We start from the raw sequence: 18,971 nt of genomic DNA, 5'->3' as shown, positions 1-18,971 counted from the left end.
CTCCCTTACACTTTCTCATTGTGATTTATGATTCTGCTGACCCTGCGGTGTCAACGCCAAACATAGATAGCATTATAATTGTGTCACTTGACCTACTGAGTTCCTCCAGTAGCTTGGACATTGCATTGTGTGACCAGCAGTTTGATTGGGTTTGATGATAATATTCACAAAGATGAATTATATTATTTCATGTCTTTTATCTAAATAAAATAGCCATTTGCAGTGTGGAAAATGGCATTTCTATCAGAATAATGTGCATGAATGTAAAATAACTAGAAGGGGACTAAACGTCATCTTAAATAATAAACATCTTAAGATTGCGGACCTGAAAGTTTTCCTTGCGGTGAAGGAAATCTTCTAGTGGTCACCATGAAAACTATTTATATTGAAGCAAGTGGGGATTACCTGCTTTGATGAAGGGCTCAAGCCCGAAACGTCAGTTCTGTATCTTTACCCTTGCTACATAAAGGACACTGTTTAATCTGCTGAGCTTCTCCAACGTTGTGTGTTGTTTTACTTCAACAATGGTGTCAAGAGAATTTTGTGATTTACTTTTTTTATAAATTGAATATATCAAAATAGTTTTTCCATCTTGATCCTACTATGTAGTATGAAGTACAATTCTTTAGCTTGCCAAACTAAATTTTTTTAAAAACTTGATTTCCATTTTGGGCATCTCTTTCTTTCTTTCTTTTTCTTTGGCTTGGCTTCGCGGACAAAGATTTATGGAGGGGTATGTCCACGTCTGCTGCAGGCTCGTTGGTGACTGATAAGTCCGATCTAGGCACAAGAGAATCTACTGCATGTAGTTTTGAGATAGTAATCATTGCTAATCAGCAGTCAGACTCTCCAAAAACATTTCAGTCAAAAATTATTTTCTGCAGAGAGAAAAACATTGTTTACATTATTTCAGCATAAATATTCACTGGATGTAATTTCCCAGTGAATTAAACTAAAGACAAGAAAATGCTAGTTACTCCATGGTATCATATACAAACCACATACAACCAAACCCTGCCTCAAACTTTCATCTAGGCTGCAATTTGTCTGAGTTATTATCCCTGACTGCCACATTATTTCAAACATCCAAGCTTCTTGTCGAGTTCAAAACCACAAAGTGTTATCACACAAATGCATGAACTAATCTGTTCAAAATCTATTTAAAATAGATTTCTTTGTTACAAATGTTAACTGAAGATTTTTATTTACAAACACATGGTGCATGTTTCTTTTCAAAAGCCCTTTTTTTTAAAAAAAAAACGTCATCATTTCTTGGCTCACTTTGAAGCATTATACCTAAACCTACCTGAATAAATTCACTATCTTGTTCTATCTTCTAGACCAGGGGTGGGCAACCAACAGCCTGCAGGCCGGATCCAGCCTGTGATCCAAATTTATATGTCCTGCAACTCAATGCAAAAGTACCACGTGCACCCGGTCTGCCAATACAAGTAATGCAACAAAAAAAATTTTTTAAATAGCAAAATGGAAAATGTCATTAAAAGTCGAAAAATAGATATGAAACTGAAGAGGACAAACAATATTGTGACCTATATATATATAAAAAAAACGAGTAAAGAGCAAATAGCCTCAAAGTTAATAGATATTGCCCTGTGGCAATCAGATATACAAGGCTACGCCCAGCAGTTAGTTTCTAGACCTGAACTGTTGCATAGTACTTATTCTTCATCAGAACTCATATTTTTCTCTTCGTTTTTTTTTAAAGTTCATTGCCAGTTGTACTGGAAATTGAGTCAAGGTGAGTTTTCAGTTTTTATATTTCTGTTTCCTCAGTTTATATCAATTTTTTTAAAAATCAGTTAATTATCTATTTGATTTTATTTGTTCTATATTTCATTACACTCGATACGCCTTTGTCTGTGTGAAACTCTAGTTGCATCCATTCATTTACACTCAATGTTAGAAGGAGTTTTAAATTTTATTTTTATTTATATTTTATTTATCCGCCATGAGTTTTTTTGTATTGCAGATCAATGTTAAAAATTTTCACTATGACATGTGATTATTCAGAATAAAGTTTATTTAGTTTTATTTGGTTCTCTGTCTTTACATTTTTTTTAATCTTTAAGTGTAAATTATGAAAGATTTCATGAGATGCAAGAGCACATTGTTGCATTTGAAACAAAACTTTAATTGTGGGAAAGCCATCTTAAAAAATACAAATTTTGCACATTTTCCCAATCTCTAAAAGTGTGAACCAACTAATCTAGAAACTTTTGTGACTGTTCTCCGTGACTTGAAAAATGATTTTTCATCTCATTTTGCTGATTTTTGTTTGCATGCAAGTGACTTCAAACTGTTTGCAATTCCATGTAGTGTGGATGTGGAAACCATACCAGAAAATTTTCAGATGGAAATTATTGAGATGCAGAAGAGTGTTCAGTTGAAATCCATATTTAATGCAGATGAAAAAGTCTTCCATATGGGAATTATAAAATCTTGGGAGTACATACATGCATGTGTGAGCAACTATTCTCAAAAATGAAGCATATCAAGAGCCATATTTGTATAATTGAGAACTAATATAACTAATGCCTATACAGATGAGTCTTGCTATTGGCATCAACAACTATGTTACCCAACATCAAAATGCTTATAAACAACAAACAAAATAAAGTGTTTCTCTGATTGAGCTGCTTTCTGTTTTGGGGTTAGGTATTTTCTTTTCATTGTGACTCATTTTTCTCATTTTGGCTTATTTGTGTTTTTTTAAGTTGTGTAATTTTAACGACAAACTCATGAATTCTGGTGCATTTCCAGATTTGAAGATGCCCTCCCTGACCTGAAATACATCATCGTATTTTTTTTTTTTCGAAGGAATACAGTTAATCTTGTTGCTTGAACTTTTTCCTGCAGATTGTTTTTTGATAAATTGTCAGTTATATTCATAACCCTATGTAACACTATAACATTATGTTCAAGCAGAGAATCAAAAATTTAATGTCTGTGCTTCAGTATTTACTTCATTTATGGTAGCATTAGTGCGGCCCACTGTTCAACCACTGACACACCATCCAGCCCACACATGGTAACAAGTTGCCCATCCCTGTTCTAGACTATACAGGTTAATCCTCCAGCGTGGTTGCCAGAACATGGCTTGGCTAAAAGTAGTTTGGCCTGTACTTTGCAAAGCATTAAGTTCGTTGCATTGATTTCATTTGATTGTTTTGCCAAATTCTCTTTCACTGCTTCTATTGTGCATCATATGCTTGTTTCATAACAATGAGAATTTTTGACATTACTCACAGTCTTGTTCCTTTATCCTAATATAATAATTATGTTGTCTTTATATAAATAGCCATTTTAAAATAATTAGAAGCAACTGTGGTTCTCACTATTTGTCATATCACTCAGTCTATTTCTTATTATTTTACAAATTTCTTCTGTAGTGCTTTATTCCAGATTTCTTTTTTAAATATAATTGATTTTCAGAAGTTTTCTAATATTTCCACCAGCTTTGTTCAAGTGGAATTCATTCCCATGTCAGTGCTTATTAAAAATCTTATCAATACCCATTGTGGACACGTGCACATTTTCAGAAGTTTTTGCTAATTTTATTTTCAATAACCCAATGGAACTAAGAGTAATTGCTCTAGCTGAAATCAAGAAATGACTCCAGTTGAAGAATGAGTTTGGGGTATTCTTGTTTTGGTTCGACTCTGAGTCAGAAGGTCAAAGGTTTGAATGCCTCACAAAGTTTGGCATTGTTAACAGTCCAAGGCAGAACTGAACAGAATGGTGCAATCCCAGAAGACCTCATTCTTCAGATAAAACAATAAAGCCATTTGTCTCTTCTTTTGGTTCAGATGTAATTTAAATTTTCTTTTCCACCATTCACAGAAGAATGGGTAGTTCAGTTGGGAAATTTCCCAATGTCCTGCCAAAATTTAACCCATACATAATCTAAAAAGAAGTTGACTGGTTAAATTCCCCGACTGATGTTTGTAGATCATTGCTGACAAAAGAAATGTCTAATCAATTTCTCCAAAAATGAACTGTCTCTGCACTTTAAAAGGTAATTAACTGTTTTAAATATTTTTTTCCAGAGAAAGTAAGTTACTTTGAGATGTTATTTGATGCTAAAAGGATTGCATAAATGTAAAGTGGCGCTGTTGCTATTTCATTGTAGAGAGATAAAATGTAATTGGAGCCATTATTAATCTCTATAGGTCGACTGCTCACCAGCCACATCATGCCACTACCACGTTTCAATTTGCTACAAGACATTCTGCATTTTTTTCAATGACAGAAACCTCCCTTTTCCACCTTCTTTACATCATCTCCCCCATATTGACTCACAATTAGATCTTTATTCAATTTTTTTCCACCTGCAAACTCCAGTACTCTCGTTCATCCTGGGATTAAATTTCAATTCATGGCATGGCATTACTTATCTGTATGGCATTACTTATCTGTACATCAGCCACCTTAAAATTCTCACCTTTTCAATCACTTTCATGCCATGCTTTTCCCAACTTCTGTTAACTTCTCATGGCCAGCAACACCTCACTGCATGGAATGGAAACATTACAAGACCTGCAGGTGTTTGGAATCTGAATTTAAAAAAAAAGACTGAAAATATTCCACAGGTTGGGCAGAATCAGTGTTTCTCTTTATACAAATGCTGCCCATCTGCTGAATATTTCCATCATTTTCTGCTTTTATCTCAATATAACTCTTAGTTACTTCAATCCCTTTGTCCATCATCCCTGCTCTCTCCTCCAACGACCTGAGCCCAATCATTTAGCTTCTTTCGCCTCTTTGAAACTCCTCCCTCTTTAACCATGCTTTTGGTTACTTCTCCCCAAAACTCTTAGCATCTGCTTTCCCCAGGTTATCTCACTATTCAGTTAAAGTCGCTACAAAGGGTATGGTTTCTAAGGAGGAAATCCAATGCCAATTTGTTAAATAATATATAAATTTTTCCTTGCATAAATCCCCACCCCAGGAATTCAGTTTCTCTTCTAAAACAAGCAGCAATCCTACAATATCGTCCTGAATACCATGCAACATTAATAATGATGTAAGATAGAGCAATTGTTGAAGCAACACAGAGAGGATTCTGATTCAAGTGATCGCGAACTTTAAGTGGAGGGAGAGATAACGGTAGAAGTCATCGAAACGCCCTGACACTGAGTTAGCTGAAACGCCCATTCATGACTTCACGCCGAAAGTAACATTCGATCATTGTCCAGCGGGGAATGACGTCACTCATTCCAGGATCCCCTCGGATACACAGACGTGGGAAACGCAAAGGGCGTGTGCGTCCTCAGGGGGGGAGGGGCGGGGCGACCCAAGTGTTTCTTTTGAATAGGAGCGCGCATTCCTTCAAGGCTCCTTGAAGTACATTAAAATGGAGCTAAAATAGCTGGTGAAATCCGCGCCCCCGTGGCAAGTGATGGCGATGATGTTCCGGGGTCAGCAAAAGAAGAGGAGGGCGTGGGTGGCTTTCTTTATTATTTGCAGTTCTTTGCTGTGATTTGAGTTGGCAAGTCGACGCCAAGGAGTTCACGTCGATGTGCAACAAGAGGACGAGCAGCGCTGGCAACTTCACCAGAAGCATCGCCTCTCCCCAACTTTCACGCAGAGGTGAAACGCTTTGTCCCCATTGAGCGGTGCATTGAAATACAGATCACATCCCTGAATCCATTGTTCAAGAGGGAGTGGGGGTCCATTCATTAAAACTGCAGCAGATGGCTCTGCAACCTACAGAGGAGGGCAGCATGAAACGGGGCCGCCAGCTGGCAGTCGCTGCACCACCAAATACAACCGCAGCTGAACGTTTACTGCTTCCACCCACCCGCATTCCACGCCGTCGCATCTCCAGAATAAATTCAAATGTGGTTGGGGGGGCGGGGGGAGTTCTTCTGCTCTTCTTGGCTAACTGGGAACTGGCTCATTCCCAGCTATTGTCCTGTACTAAATAAACAAGCTAAAGGGTACCGCCCTCACTTCAAAGAATCGAAGCTAGGCATTAATTTAATTGCAGTAAATTTGACAGATAATTTGGGGTTTTTTTTGGTCACAAAACCATTGGATGGCGTTTTTCCAACTCGTTAAAGTGTCCTGTTAGATATAAAATCATCAATGAAAACATGGATTATCAGATCATCCTTTAAACGCCAGTCCTCCAATGCTCTTATACAAATACTAAAAACACTTCCGATGAGCCTGCTTTACTATATAAAACCTGTGTGGTTTTTGTAACAGCGAACAGTATGATGCAAGTTTTAACATGTCAAGCACATGCCTTGGTGATCCGAATGTCAGACCACATTTTTTTTCCCCACACATTTAGTATGACTTAGTCTGCCTTATTGTGCACTGGCAGGAGGCTGGATATTGATAACACTATACTGTAGTGTACTGTACTTTTTTATTTTGAGCTCGCTTCCGCCCTTTACCTCCTGGTTCCTGACTGTCATAAAGTAATGAGCAACAATAAAGAGTTGCAGACAGCAGCAAAAGCAGACAAAGCATTCATTCCTGATACCGATTCCCAGTGGGGCCAATTATGGATCATAAAAATGAGCTACAGGGGTCAAGTAGTGATATTTTTCCACAGATGCCATTTGTCATCTTTACCTGCATAAAGAAAATGTATGGATTCAATACATTCTAATTTCTTTAAAAGAAGGTAATGTTTCCCGAACACATTGCCAATCAAGTTCTATGTTCTTGCACATGCATCATTCTGCCACTTATTTCATGCTCCGTTATTTTCACTTCACATAATTAACAAAAAAATTAATTCAGTGTATCATTTAATAATTCTACTTTAATTCCATTGGAATCTTCCTCTTGCCATCAGTTAAGGTGCAAAATGTGATGTTACTGTATAAATTAACCAGACTTTTAGATGTTGTACTCAGCACTAAGAAACAGCGCTAAGATCATCTGCCATGTTTTATTGCTTGTGGTCGGGGAAAAGGGGCAAAGTCATTAGGGAGCAGACATGCTGCAATTAAATATTGAGAGAACTACAGAGAAAAAAAATCTTTATTAAATGTTAATAATGCAGCACATTTGTGGTAAATTGAAATATCCACAGATTTCTTGAGGTACTTAGATGCACTTTGCATAACAGAAATTGGTTGCCCTACAGCCTAGTCAACCATTACCATACACAATACAAGTTTTGATCATCTAAAATCTGTACTATCAGTTAAATTTGACAATAATAACTGGAATGTCACTAAAAGAATTAAATGTTATATCACAAAACAATATGGAAACCCATATGTCACAGAATCTCTGGACATTTAAAACCCAGTATGCACTTTATTCAATATGTGAATTTGAAGCAAATAGTTCATTTTGAGAGAAAAAAATCAACTACTTCAAATGAAATTTTGAATAGAAGCTCATTCTTACAGACACTGACAGGATTGACATAAATAATAAGTACAAAATGGGCCATTAACATTCTATGGTTAATGTTCCGAGTAGACAGTAGTGGATTCAAAATGTGATAGTGATGGTGCTTTTATCCATTGCACAGTAAATATAAAGTGTTTCAACCAAACAAATATTTTTAAAATCTGGTGAGAGATGCCAATGCATCATCTGAAGAGACAAGATGCAGTTGAACTTACTAATGGGAGTCACAATTCTCTGTTGTGTTCTCCTTTACTCAAAGACAATGACACAGAAAACATTTGCAGCCACTTGTCAGACAAAAATGATATTTTTATCTCAAAACATTTTAAAGATGAACTGCATAGGAACTTTAAACAACTGGCAAATTGTTTCAAAAATTGGGGAGGTGGAAAATGAGATTGTGTGATCAAGAGAATTGAAATCATGTCTGTAAAGACTAAAAGAAAACTCTTCTCAGATGATCCACCAAGGTATAAATGACTAAAGGTCTATTCATGGTCAATGGGATCAACACAGCTGAGTACTTGATGATTAATATGGACATGGAACTGGGTGGGGGGTGGTGGAGTGGTGAAGAAGTGGAGGGAATAATCTGAAGACCCTGTTTCTGTGGTGTATGACTCAATACGGACACTCAGTGTGTCTGAAAGGACTGTCCTTTTCTTTGTGTTCTCTTATTGTTAGATTATGTTCTTACGGTCAAAAGAGTAGAAGTATATAACATATATTACATTTTAGATATATACTCATTCAGATACCTTGCTGTTTGGCGTGGGCGATCATATCTCTCCATCCATCACTCTCTCTGGCCCTCTGAATTGTAGTTGTTGCCTCTCCTGTTTCTAACTATGATGTTGACCCATTTGCCATTTTCATTCTCTATCTGCCTCTGCTTCTATTTTTTCATTTCAGCTTTCCAGTTATAACTAAATGTTCTAATGTATCACTTTGCATGATGTGTCCAAATGTATCACTTTGCATGATGTGCCCAAAGAATTTTGATTAATATTTTCTGATTCTTATGTAATGTATGTTTTGTTTTTGTTCTTTGTAGAACTTCTCAGTTTGTTATCCATGATATGCATAGCATTTTTTGAAAAAAAAACCCATCTCTGCTGCATTGATTCTACTTTGAACCTTGAAATATGCTTCTTGTATTTCTTAGGTTGAATAACCTGTTTCTATATTTATATCAAGCCTGAGCATTTTGCATTGATCTTACAACAGCCAACTGAAGAATTTCAAACTTACACATTATTTGTTTACTGCACAAAAATATCATGAATCACAACATGCAAATTTCAGTTTTATTCCTATTCACATATTCAGGAACATAAGAATGAAGAATACCCACTTTGAAAACATTTTTCCCCATTAAAGAATCAAGTTTCAAACTGAATCAGTATTCATGCAGTTTACTTTTGCATTATCAAATTACCTCAGTTTTCACACACACACATACACACACACACACACACACACGCACACGCACACACATACACACACGCACACGCACACACTATCTCAATGATCCAATGCTAAGAAACTAGACTTGATTTAGTAACTTAATAAACACATTTATGCAGTTGTCCTTTTCACATACGTCAGTGATTCTTCAAATGTGACTGTTCCCAGCTTTTTAAAATAATATTTGCCTATTCATTCAGGGATTTATTTTTTTTCTATCCTTTAAACTGTAATCAAACTACTGAATTTCCTAATATATATAGGAACTCAAAGATGTACATTTTCATTTCCTAAAGCAAAAACCTCAATGCCTTTTAGTTTTAACTGAGGAATACAACAAACCATTCCAGAGAATCTATGAACCTGTATATTTCAATCTTATAAAACAATAGGCCTAAAATAAAATAAAAAAACTATTGTTTCATAATGCTTCCTTCCGAGTATTAATAACTATCTATGAAAATGTAATTCAATTAGAAACAATTCTTGACTGAGAAGTTTGATCACACCCACCGCTTCCTTTTTGGATTAATAAACTAAGGGTCATCGCTCTATTAATATCCACTATTCACCAATAATAATGTCCTGCACGATTATCTATTACACATGCTCCTCAAAAAGACATTAACATGCTTGTGTGAAAATGACAGTTGAACAAATCACCCCATACTACTCAAGTCTGCCTCATAGAGGTTGGAGCAATTTGCAGCAAAACACTTAAACCTTTCCATTTGGTGTCAGACAGAATCCTTCCAACCACTGAGCTGGATGAAAATATGGAGAATTATCCAAAACACAAGAGGAAGGAGCTCACAGCAAATAAACTACAAATCTGCAATTTAACAAAGATTTAAAAAAATGGTTATTTATTCCCGCATAAAAGCACACAATGTCTTGATCATTAGATGCAAATATCAAACACCATGGCAGTTAGATCTTTGGAAATAGAATGGTTCAACCATAATTCACCATCTTAAAAACAAGGCAACATATTAAACTCTTTAACTCAAGCTCCATTTGAAACTTGATTTATCGACCATGCGATGTCCTGATGTTCAGAAACCTTGAAGAGAACTGCTGAGAACAATTCACTGCATAAGCAACATTACTGATGTCAACTTGAAATGGTCCAAAATCCTGAAATAATCAATATTTCTGATTTTGAATGGAATGAAGGCAATTGTTGTCAGCAGGGGGAAACTTAATTCCTAAAGAATGAAAACTCCACTGCCCATCTCATCTTTTGGAAACTCACTTAACATTGAACTTTCACGCAGAGAAGCCCATATCCAGTCAATCAAATCAGTGTTTATTAAGAACAGAAACATCTGATTCCATGAATCAGTGTTGACATTTTTTTAAACTTTTCATTTGGGACAGAATTGGTTTATTCCAATTCTTCCCCGACCTTGCTATTTTACATTCTACTGAAATTCTTCATTAAAATAAAAGATCAGAATTTTTTTAAGTGGAAAAATTAAAAATTTAGGAAAGCTAATGGAAGTGGCCGATTCAATTGCAGCATTAACGCTGCAATTTCGAATGATTAGTTAGCTCTCACTTAATTGTAACCAACAATGGAATTTCGATACATCAATAACTAAGCCGAACAATAGAGATGTATCCTATACGGAACGTTCCTTGCATGGTCCTCATGGTCCTTTTGGTATGACCAAAATGGATACTTTGTTATCAGGTTTAGACAAATGCCTTGAACAAATACACATGCTTCCCCCCCCCCCCCCACCACCACCCAAATGGATAGTGCAGTCACAATGAAAAACTAAATCCCTGTAATGAAATTAAAAAATGGGAATATTGCAATCATGTGCTTCGCTTGTTTTGGAATAAGTGGCCCTTTTGTACGAAGAGCCTCGAACTTACAGGAATGCCGCAAAATCTACTGACGGCTGTTTGGTCGAGTTCGAACGGGGTTTTTGTTAGACAAGGGGTCCCTCCGCCGCCTCCCTCGCCTGCCTGTCGGTACACCCTTGCAGAGCGAGCAATGAAAGGGAAGACAGCTGACAAAGAGCATCGCCGGCTTTCGACTGTGCTCCCGCAGACTTCAAAGGGGCACATTAAAAAAAACACATCGGCGATTCTAAACTCCAATATCTTCAACGCCGAAATGCGCCCCAATGTAATATTTTTAAAGATTATGTCCACAAACCCTAGATCAATTCAAAAAACAACACTCAGAACCCACAAACAATCATGGATCGCTTGCACCATGCGAAGTGGGCTGAAATGTCGAAGGGGTGCTGAAACGTGGTGAACTCGTCTGTGTTACTTATAATAAATACCATGCAACAGGATATTCAGGAAATATAACGATACAGTCCGCGCTTCTTTGCATCACGGTGACATTTAAAGCGAAGCTGACGGCGAGAGGTCGATTACAACGGCTGTGTTCATCATGATAAAGAGGCGATAACTTTTCCCCCTGTTATTAACGAGTGTGGCCAGCTACACTGCGGTCTCTTTGGAGAGATTTGGGGGAGTGGGAGGTCTTCCGCCCGCAGCTGCTCGGCACTGTCTCTGAAGGGGAGGAGGGGTTGGTCTCTTACCTTGTGAATACTTTTCTTATCCTGTGCAGCAGGGTGGGCGATGCGTTGATGGCTTCGGCTGGGATGTTCTCGATGGTGGCAACATGATTGCGCTGCTCGGGGATCATTGCTGGATTAAAATGCAGGGGACATCCTGCACCGTGAACACCGATGGTGGGGAGCAGGTTGCACTGGGTCCGTCCGCGCCAAGCCGCTGGCGCTTGAACTCGAACGCTGGACTGAGAAGGAGACGAAGGGCTGAGAGAGAGAGAGTGCTGGCAGAGGGTCTGAGGCGGAGGAGCCAACACCTGCTCTGAATGAGCCGAGGTTCCCATTCCCTCCGGCAGGGGCAGAGCTGCCCTCTCCATCCGCCTCGTCCGCGGACGTCTGGGATTTGTAGTCGATTTCGACCGGGCGGTCAGTGTCAAGCCACGCTGCCGCCGAGGGAGGAACCCCCTCTTGCTCCAGTATCTCTCAAGTCAAGTCACTTTTATTGATCCATGATCGCACGGTAAAGACGAAATAGAGTTTCTGCATGTTAGAAATAGAAGTATCCAGAACCACTTAATAAGTTAGCATAGAAGTTAAACCCATTGAAATATTAAAATATTAAAACATATACAGTATTCTCTACATATGTTCTGGGAATTCAGGAGCCTGATGGCTTGGGGAAGAAAAAAAAACTTGCCCAATCTGGACAATCCTACCAGATGACAGAAGGGAGAACAGTTGACTGAGGGGTCAACATCCTTCACAAGGTTTATTGCCACTCGCCTGCATCGGGTGTTGTCAATGTCCATCACTCTAGGAAGAGAGCTCCCAATGATCTTTTCTTCCAACTTCACTATCCTCAGCAGGGTCTTGCCGTCGTGGTACAGCTTCCAAACAAGGCAGTGATGCAGTTGCACAGGATGCTCTCAATGCATCCTCTGTAGAATGTAGTGAGGATGGAGGGTGGGAGATGAACTTTCCTCAGCCTTCGCAGGAAGTAGAGGTGCTGCTGGGCTCTCTTGGCTATGGAGCTGGTGTTAAGGGACCAGGAGAGATTCTCCACCAAGTGCACTCCAAGGAACTTGATACTCGTGATGACATCAACAGGAGAGCCATCAATGATCAGCAGAGTTTGGTACCCCTGGGCCCTCCAGAAGTCGACAATCATCTCTTTTGTTTTATTAACATTCAGATACAGGTTGTTGGCTCTGCACCAGACTGTTAGTGACTGCACCTCATCTCTGTATGCTGATTCTTCGTTTTTACTAATAAGACCCACCACTGTTGTGTCGTCAGCAAACTTGATGTTGTGGTTTGAGCTGTGTTTAGCTCTCATTCCTCATCCTCCCTTTCTGCCAACAATATACTCAAATCTACCTCTTGTGTTTCCAATTTAATGATCTTTTTTCAAATTTGTAATCTGCTTTGCGGAGCTACCAGAGGGTCACCATCATGGTTCTCGTTATTAAAACAGGTTGTGTGGAAAGGTCAACGACATGAATTCTTAATCCTGTTTCTCTCTTTATAGATGCTGCTTATCTTGCTGAGTATTTCCAGCATTTTCTGCTGTTTTGCCCTGGCATATATTCCATTTATTTTTTTTTAATTTCAGTTGCTGTGTTTCTCTAAATAAAATTAATTTTTAAAAATGCCAAAAAGTCAAGATTTTTTCAAAAAGAAACATAGTTAATATCTCAAGTCCTCAGACCAGAAAATAGTCAAAAGCAATTTTAAATTGCAGAGAAATCGGATGGGTGGGGAATGCAAATAGGATTTTTAAGATAGGTGGAAACCAAGTGAAAATGGACACGTAGATTAGTATAAACTAAGGGGGAAATGTAGAAACTGTTAATAGTAGCTGGTCTGAGGTATGCACAGAATGAAACAAAACATACTGGAACTGTTAGGTTGAGAACATGGAAGTCACTGGAATTCTGACATAAAAGAAAAAGCTGGGGAAACCTAGCAGTGCAGGCAGCAAATATAGAGTGTCAAAACACTGAGTTATATAAGGTTTCACCACATATTAATAAGCAAAACTTGCAACTCTGAAATAAAAAAAAACTGCAAATGCTGGAAACACTCAGCAGGCCACCCAACATCTGAAGAGGAAGGAATAACCCATGCTGGCAATTCCTCCTCTATTCCCTGCCACATCTGGAATGGTCATTGGTCCAAGTCAGCAACTCTGCCTCAACTACCCACCCTCTGGCATGGATGTTATTTAATGTGTGGAGAATCTCCAGCATGCTCTAGCCTTTTTTTTAAATTTAAATTTAGACACCCAATTGACCAACAACCCCAGTACGTTTTGAAGAGTGGGTGGAAACCACAACCTCAGGGAAAACCCATACAGACATGAGGAGAACGTACAGACAGCACAGGGTTCAAACCATAGTCCTGATTGTTGGCACTGTAACAACATTGTCCTAACTATTATCGACCTGAAACTTTAACTCTGTTTTTGTCTCTAGAGATGCTAACTATCTCCTGCATTTCCATTTTTTCTATTAGAGCAGAAATTGAGTTTGCTAGTGCAAATTCCATCCACAAGGCACAACAGAACATGCTCAATATGTGTTCAGGAATAAAGTTTCAAGGTATTTTGATAGTACCACTGAAACCTGTAACTTCTACCGCCTAGAAAGATCAAAGCACCAGACACATCAGAACAATAGGTTCTAGTGTCATCCTGGTCACACACCTTCCCATCTTGGAAATATATCACCTGTGTTTAAAGCTTGGAACTCTCTACCTAACAGTACTGTAGGAGTTTTTAAAAAAAACCTGCTGAAGGAACTCACCAAGTAGAGTAGCATCAGTGGCAAAAATAATTGTCACTGATTCTTTTTCTCCTACTGATGCTGCTTGACCAACTGAGTTCCTCCAGGAGACTGTTTTTTGCTCCAAATTTCATGATCTGTAATCTCTCGTTAGTCTCCAGTACCGCGGAAATACCTAAGAAGGTCATAGTGAAGTAGTTTCCTAAACACTGAACCTCTACCAGTAAAGCTTCAGCGTTTAGGAAACTACTTCACTACTACCTTCTCAAGTGCATTTAGGGGTGGGAAATAAATGCCTGCACAAAATAGAATCTTTAAAGCCTTCAGAAGCCATGTGTGATTTTGACCTCCTGTACTGTCAATGAGGAATTTGTAAATCCTCGTAGCGACCAGTTGCTTTATTCAGATGTTCCTGTTTTTCCAACGTGCTGGCTGTTAGGTTAATTGGCTGCTGTACATTACCCTTAGTGCAGTGCATGGTTGGAGAGTCTGCATGCTTATTGGATATATGTGCAAGAAGAGAGTACAGGTACTGCTTTGATTTGATGAGTTGAATGTCCTTCATTCATGCAAGAATTAAATATGAAAATATGACATTTCTATTTCTAATGTGACAAAAATAGATATAAAAACCCCAAGGTTTTCAATCTCTCTCACTTGCTAGGTATTCTTCCAAACACATGTTTTAGCCTTGTAAATGATTTTACTTTCATGGAATACTTCTTCCACCTAATAGACCTTTCAATAATTCCATTTAAATACAAATTATTTATGTCTATTTTCTAACAAATGTCGTGTCTTGCTTTATCTTCCTTTCTTCCACAAGACCATAAAGGCTGCAACCAGGTTCAGTGGCATTGGATATGCATGCACTTCTTGAAGTTTAACAGGAAAGTCTGCAGATACTATGCTCTTGTTGGACATCTGCAACTGACGACATGCTGAATAAACTACAACTCCCACAATTCCATCTGTCAATCAGCAAGTAAAACACAAATGCTCCCATGAAGCCTTGGTGCATGCTACTTTAAATATCTTACTTAAGTACTGTAAACTGCAAGCCAATCAAGGTGCAGCAACTTTCATAGCTACCTGAGAGTATATTCAGTTGGTGAGCATATCCCAGGTATGTTTCTGGCTCAAAGTCCTTCAGGTATAGTTTAAGAGCAGATGCCAGGGTTGGTAATTAGCTTTTCTCAGGTTTGGATTGGAGGGGAAATTCTTCCAGTGTTTTAAGGAGTGCACTGATTGTAGAACTCTGAACCCCTTCTTTGACTCCCAAGTGAATTGGTGGGAAATGACCAAGGAGAGCGACCAAGTGGTCCGTTGTGGCAGTGGGAACTGATCCAACTCCAGACTATCCTGCAACAAATCCACCTTCTCCAGTCCAGAGAGGTGAATTTGAGAGAGGAACTCTGGGAGGTGGAGAGCTGCAAACCACACTATTTGCCTCGGAGTCTTCCAAAATCACCTTCCAATCTGGAGTTGGCACATTCGAGCAGGATGAGATGTGTTCACACTTCTTCTTCCAAAAGTTTCACAAGAGTCACAGCCTTAAGAAGATGGCTCCATCATGCCCTCGCAGATGCAGAAGATCAGCTGATCCTTTTATGCCGAATTGTATGACACTAAGGCTATAGAAAAGAATGACCTCCAAAAACATCTAATACAGAGATCTTTGACAACAGAAAGCAGCAAATTACATTACCCTGGGAGAGCTGACTGACTCTTTTCCTTTGGATTGAGTAAGTCTCAAGTTCAATTTATTGTCTTCTGATTGTACAAATGCATATATAACCTGATGAAATGGCATATCTCTGGACTACAGTGCACATACATAGACACACAGTACACCCTACACACAAATGAAAATGACATACTATACATAAATAGAGATCCAAAATAAATATATATATACATAACTTACGGGTTTCCAGGATTATTGAACTGTCACCATCTGTGGGAAGAAGCTGTTTCCCAGCCTTTCAGAAGTCTTGGAAGCAATGGCTTACCGGCTGAGTTATACAGTTCAAAATTCAGATTTATTATCAGAGTACATACATGACATGACATACAACTTTGAGATTCTTTTTTTCTGTGGGCAAAGCAGAATAAACATTTCTTGGTAGTGCAAAAAACTGTACTCAAAAAGATACATATACATGTAAATAAAGAAAGAAATGTAAACAAACTGTGCAATAGAGAGAAAAAAAATATGAAGTGCAAAAGAGTCCTTAAATGAGTCTCTGATTGTGTCTGTTGTTGAGGAGTGTGATGGTGGAGGGGTAGAAGCTGTTCCTGAACTTGATGGTATGAATCTTGTGGCACATACCTCTTTCAAGATGGTAGCAGTGAGAACAGAGCACGTGTGGCTGGGGTGAATCCTTGATGATTGATGCTGCTCTATGATGGCCCTGTGGAACTGTGTGGGCCCTGACTTGTTGGAAGTATACAATGCTATGCACCTGACAGGCACCATGTCAGTCTTCATGAGGAAGGGTATCATCTTCCTCATCTTTAAACAGAAGGGGGAGAAGGGGGATATCAGGAATTGGAGACCCATATCATTGTTAAAAGAGAATATGGGTGGCAATGATTAGCATAGCAGTTAGAGCAACGCAGTTACAGCGCCAGTGAATGGGTTTCAAATCCGACACTGTGTGGAGATTATACATTAAGTAAGACACATGTAAAAAGGCATTATTGCTTCTGCCCAAAATTCCTCTTTTCATTGATGACTCCAGCATTCAGTTCAAATATCAAGGTGACAAAAAGGAATAACAATAAAGTTTTAATGTTTTAAGTGGGCCTTTTTTCCACTCTGTTCCGTGTATCCAGTGCAGCTTTACTGTGACCCAAGGTTCCATTTTCTTTCTATCCCAATTCTTTACAAGGATGATTTCCAGGCTCGACGTTAGGATATTCAACACTTAGATCTGTTAGATCTCCTTTAGTTGGGCTTGTGTACCTGTGAATGCACAACTCGAAAAATTTTAATTAGACTACTCAAATATTTGCTCATGCCATCGCCTGGCAATAATAAATTCATCCCCACTGGAGGTGCGGGCTTTGACCCCCAAGGTGTCTGCATTGGCCCTCTGAAGACCATCTCTGCAGCAGATGGCCCTGAACTAGCCTGCGGAGGAGGAGATTTGGCATCGGTGCCTCGGAGGCGCTTCTGCACATTCAGGTGAGTACATCTTTAACCGCAAGTGGAGAGATTATGCAGCTTTACACTGGGGTGTTCAGGCCACCTGAAAGGGCCAAATGCTAACAGTAGCACTTTCAGCCAATTCATCCATTTCCTCAGTCAATTTTGCCAGCTTAGTTTTTAATGTTCCATTCATACAGTCCTTTCACCTGGAGGTGATGGGAGCAGTGGAACCACTGATGGATCCCCAATTCCTTATATAATTCTCCATTTATCCTGGGTACAAAGTGAGGACCATTATCTGAACTCAATGCCTCAGGCAGACCACAGCAGGGAATTATTTCCCTTAACAAAATCTTAACTAACAATCAAAGCAGTATTGTTGGTGGTTGGGATAGTCTCCATGCACTGACTAAAAGCATCCACTATCACCAAGCAACATTTACAGTAATGCACTCATAATAATTCAATAAAATTTAATTATAAACAAGAAAACTGGTCTCCTGGCAAGGGGTATTTCCCTGTTGGCATGGTGTCCCTTTGCTGACATTGTGTTATTGGCATAAAGCATTTATTTGCTCTCTTTACAACTTTCACTAAAATTTGAATGCCACCATGTCTGCAGTATTTGTCATTCCCTCCTTGCCTAGACAGGTACCAGTGTGCACATAATCAGGTAGCAGGGTAAAAAGATATCAGGGATGCATGGTTGGCCAGCCGTCATAACCCATACCTGAGAGGCGAAGCCCATCTATTTCCATAGTTTTTTTTCTCTCAGCGGCAGATGCGTTCCTCTGCTGATCGTGCTGGCAAATCCCGACTTTTGACTAACCATAAAGCAGCTTGTTTATCCCCCACCAGGACCTCCCACTCAGGGTTTTCTGCCGTTTACAGGCAAAAGAATGCAGACTGAATGAAGTGAATAATTCATATGCTCTGTGCAGAACTTTGGGAATATAGAAAAACGGATGATTATGCAGTGTGTGCTTGTGCTGCCCTGAACATCTAAAGGCTTTTGCACCTCTGGACAGTCATTCACCCACTGGTCACTTTGCCATATCAATTTGTCCATCTTCCCATTTCTCAACTTGAAACTGTCCCTAGACTCCCATGTTTATGCCAACAAGTAACACATTGTTATTAATTTAACAAATTTTCTGCATACTTGAACTTTCTAATACACTATATGATTGCTTTATCCATATATTAACATGAGCATTGTTTAGACAAAACTGCATCTTATCACTTTCTCATCCTATCTCATTGCAGCTATTTATCCCATAACTCAACTGCCTACTGCTATATTTTGACAATATCCCCCAAATTAATCTTATGTTCTCTCCAGGAGTCAAATATAAATCTTCAGTTTTTACTCTTAATGTTTGCATTGTTTCATGTGTCCACAAAACTTGCTGTGTGCTACTTCTACCTATACAGATAATTTTCTCAATGGTTTTCCAGTCTCCTTTTGCTGAGTTGCTGCATTTTAATGACATGCAAATATTCAGCCCATCAGAAATAGTAGGACCTTGTTAAAGTAACAGGAATGTTCCACTTAACTGATTGGATTGCCTTAAAGGTGTGCAGGAACTACAGGTTATGACTGAATATTTGAAGCTCTTTTTGAACTAG

At 38.8% G+C, this 18,971-nt stretch overlaps 1 protein-coding gene across 2 annotated transcripts in view; it reads right to left on the bottom strand.

The window, feature by feature from the left end:
* slc35f1 (solute carrier family 35 member F1) overlaps positions 1 to 11,752 on the bottom strand; it is a 312,694-nt gene extending 300,942 nt beyond the window's left edge. The window contains exon 1 of one of the 2 annotated variants that reach the window (XM_069888288.1): positions 11,436 to 11,752. In XM_069888288.1, coding sequence (XP_069744389.1) covers positions 11,436 to 11,749 — 314 coding nt within the window. In that variant the 5' untranslated portion in view covers positions 11,750 to 11,752. Of the gene's footprint in view, positions 1 to 8,159; positions 8,276 to 11,435 lie in introns of those variants that run through there. The other variant, XM_069888289.1, reaches the window with a different exon arrangement.
* Between the last annotated feature and the right edge of the window lie 7,219 nt (positions 11,753 to 18,971).

The sequence above is a fragment of the Narcine bancroftii genome, chromosome 6 (assembly GCF_036971445.1).
Source record: "Narcine bancroftii isolate sNarBan1 chromosome 6, sNarBan1.hap1, whole genome shotgun sequence".
Lineage (NCBI taxonomy): Eukaryota > Metazoa > Chordata > Chondrichthyes > Torpediniformes > Narcinidae > Narcine > Narcine bancroftii.
Note: the sequence above shows the minus strand (reverse complement) of the source record. Positions and strands in the feature narration are given on the sequence as shown.